The sequence below is a fragment of the Penaeus monodon genome, chromosome 31, assembly GCF_015228065.2.
Source record: "Penaeus monodon isolate SGIC_2016 chromosome 31, NSTDA_Pmon_1, whole genome shotgun sequence".
Taxonomy (NCBI): Eukaryota; Metazoa; Arthropoda; class Malacostraca; order Decapoda; family Penaeidae; genus Penaeus; species Penaeus monodon.
Genome location: NC_051416.1, coordinates 2,660,107 through 2,662,556, shown reverse-complemented (window position 1 = coordinate 2,662,556; position 2,450 = coordinate 2,660,107). Strand labels below are relative to the sequence as shown.

The following is a 2,450-nucleotide window of genomic DNA, read 5'->3' as shown; positions in this document are numbered from 1 at the left end:
CTTTTTTTCCAAATAATTATTGTCATTTTTATCTTTACTTTGCAGGCATCAAGTTAACACATTGATGGAAGCTTGGGGTAGTGCTGTTGCGCCAGATGTTGTACCACTGATCTTTGTGTCTGACCTCAACACATATCTCTCACAGATCAAGTACATTTTCCAACGACACAATGCCCTTGGCCAGCCGCAGGCAAAACGGATAAGGACAACTTGATGGTTAGAGGGGTTGTAGTGAAGGGTACAATACAGTAAGACCTCATTATTGGTGTATTTTTTTATACCCAGTGAGAAGTTCACAGTCTTTTCTGTTCAATCAACCAAAGTTATCATCAGGAAATAAATTGGCATCTTGAAGAAAGAGCAAGTTTCTGAAGTATCCGTTTTATGTTGTCAACCAGTTAAAGAGGTTTTGGTGTATATGTATGTTGGAAGGTCAGATGGCAACAGGGATCAGAGTTAGCCAAGGTGAACTGTTGTAGAACGCTGTCAAGATGGTACTGTTGTAGTATTTAATGAAAGACTCTCGGTAAAGAAGCCGCGAAGTAAATGTGATAGTAAAACTGAAAAAGTGTAAGGTGTGCTGAGTATGGACTAGATTGCATGCCTGAGTTGCTGGGAAGCTTGAACATGTATGTTGACCAACCCAGTTTGTTTGATAAGAAATGTTGATATAAAAGGAAAAGGTAACAACCAAGTATTCAGTTGAAAATGACTGGTACACTTTATTTCATTTGTAATAAAAATGAAATTGTGTTCTATATGGGATTGTTACTTTTGATTTTTATTGTGAAGTTGAACATTACAAAGGATGAATGTTGTGCAGTAGAAGAGGAGAAATGTTACAGGTATTTTCTCTCGTATTTAATCTTGCCTCAGAAGGGGTCAGGGATAGTTCAGCAGGGTGGCAACACACACAGGAGAAAAGTAAGGTTGTGTATGCTAGTGCAAGACTGGTCAGGTTTGCAGTATATGGCCCTGCTCAGCAGTCAGCAGAGAATCTCGCCCTGCCCACAACAATGACCTGAGATAACCAAATCAGGGATTGAGTTGATGTAATTTTTGTATTTCATATGATGAAAGAAAAAAAAATGTATGTTGAACTATATTTTTTGTTGATTTACTTTGGTCTTAACATTTTTCATAATGTCTTTACTTATTTATTTACATTATTTATATTGTTATTATTATATTTTTTTTCATTTCACTTTCTTTCCAGCCTTTGCATCAAAGAGCCATTACCTAGTATACAAGTAATTTCTTATCAGAAATTTACTTTTATATGACATACAGCCTCTGATATTGCTTTGAATATTGTGACCTGTATACTGCCTTATATTTTAACTCGTGAAATACACAAGTCCACAATTCCAAGAAGGAAACTTTTCTAAGAGTAGGGCAACAGCTATTAACACTTTGTTACTTGAACGAGTTGTAGGCCTTGTATGAAGTTGGTATTGCATAACATGAATTTGAGGATAAGCTCAACGGCAAAGTGTTAACAATGAGGCACAGTATGACTTCTGTGAAAGTCATTTTCTTTGTACCTGAAATTTTTTTCCCAATATAAAGTTCCCCCAGCAGAATGCTTAAGTCAGTATTATCTGAGTGGCAGATGGCATCATGTGTGAATGTTCTGTAGAGGCCACATGGAAATATGGCTGTGGTTTTAGTAGTGACATGCTTCTGTCTCCAGAACTATGCCTTCACTCGTGTAATAAATGTTGTTTTATAAAAGAAACAAATGTTTTTATTTTCATGATCACATTTTCATTTCTGTAAAATGTACATAACTTGCATTTAAATTTGCAGAGCATAAATGTTTGATTAGTTGTGAAGAAGATATGTTGATGTTTTTGAAGCTGAATTAGCAGCCTTTACACATTACACATTGTGCTGCTCTTGTGCACTTTCCCTTGCTCTAGATTTTTTGGGGCAAAATTTAGTTTTTGAAATATCCAGATATTTTTGAGTTTTGACAAAGCTGAAAAAGCTTTTAAATTGGGTAGGTTCAGCTCATTATTTTGGTTCAGTCATGTTGGTCATCTTCTTTTGTTCCTCTGCAGTGGGTTTCAAAATCTGGAGCTTCATTTTCCATTACATATAAAAGTAATGCCTGTGTGTTTTTATTCCATCCATTGTTTCTTGTTTCTTACTCATAATTGTTAATTTATTTTTATATTTTGTTGAGAGTATTTAGTATTTTCATTCTATTAAACCAGGTTTTCAGTATATTGTAGGATGGCATGCAAACAGTACAAGGTGCTTTTATATACTCGAAGAATAAATGAATAGAAGGTGAAGAGAAATGTACTGTTAATGATTATGTATCACAAGTAGAATATGTGTAGGTTTCTTAAAAGGGGGGGGGGGGGGAATAATATCGTCATCCTTCTTTATTTTCTGTTGTAAAGGACAAACTTTAATTATTTTGAAATGGAGCTTTATAAATC

At 34.9% G+C, this 2,450-nt stretch overlaps 1 protein-coding gene across 2 annotated transcripts in view; it reads left to right on the top strand.

Annotated features, from left to right (window-relative positions):
• LOC119592991 overlaps nt 1–2,450 on the top strand; it is a gene marked incomplete in the record, with an annotated part of 24,527 nt that extends 22,077 nt beyond the window's left edge. For both annotated transcript variants that reach the window (XM_037941876.1, XM_037941875.1), the window contains 1 exon segment: nt 46–2,450. In XM_037941876.1, coding sequence (XP_037797804.1) covers nt 46–214 — 169 coding nt within the window.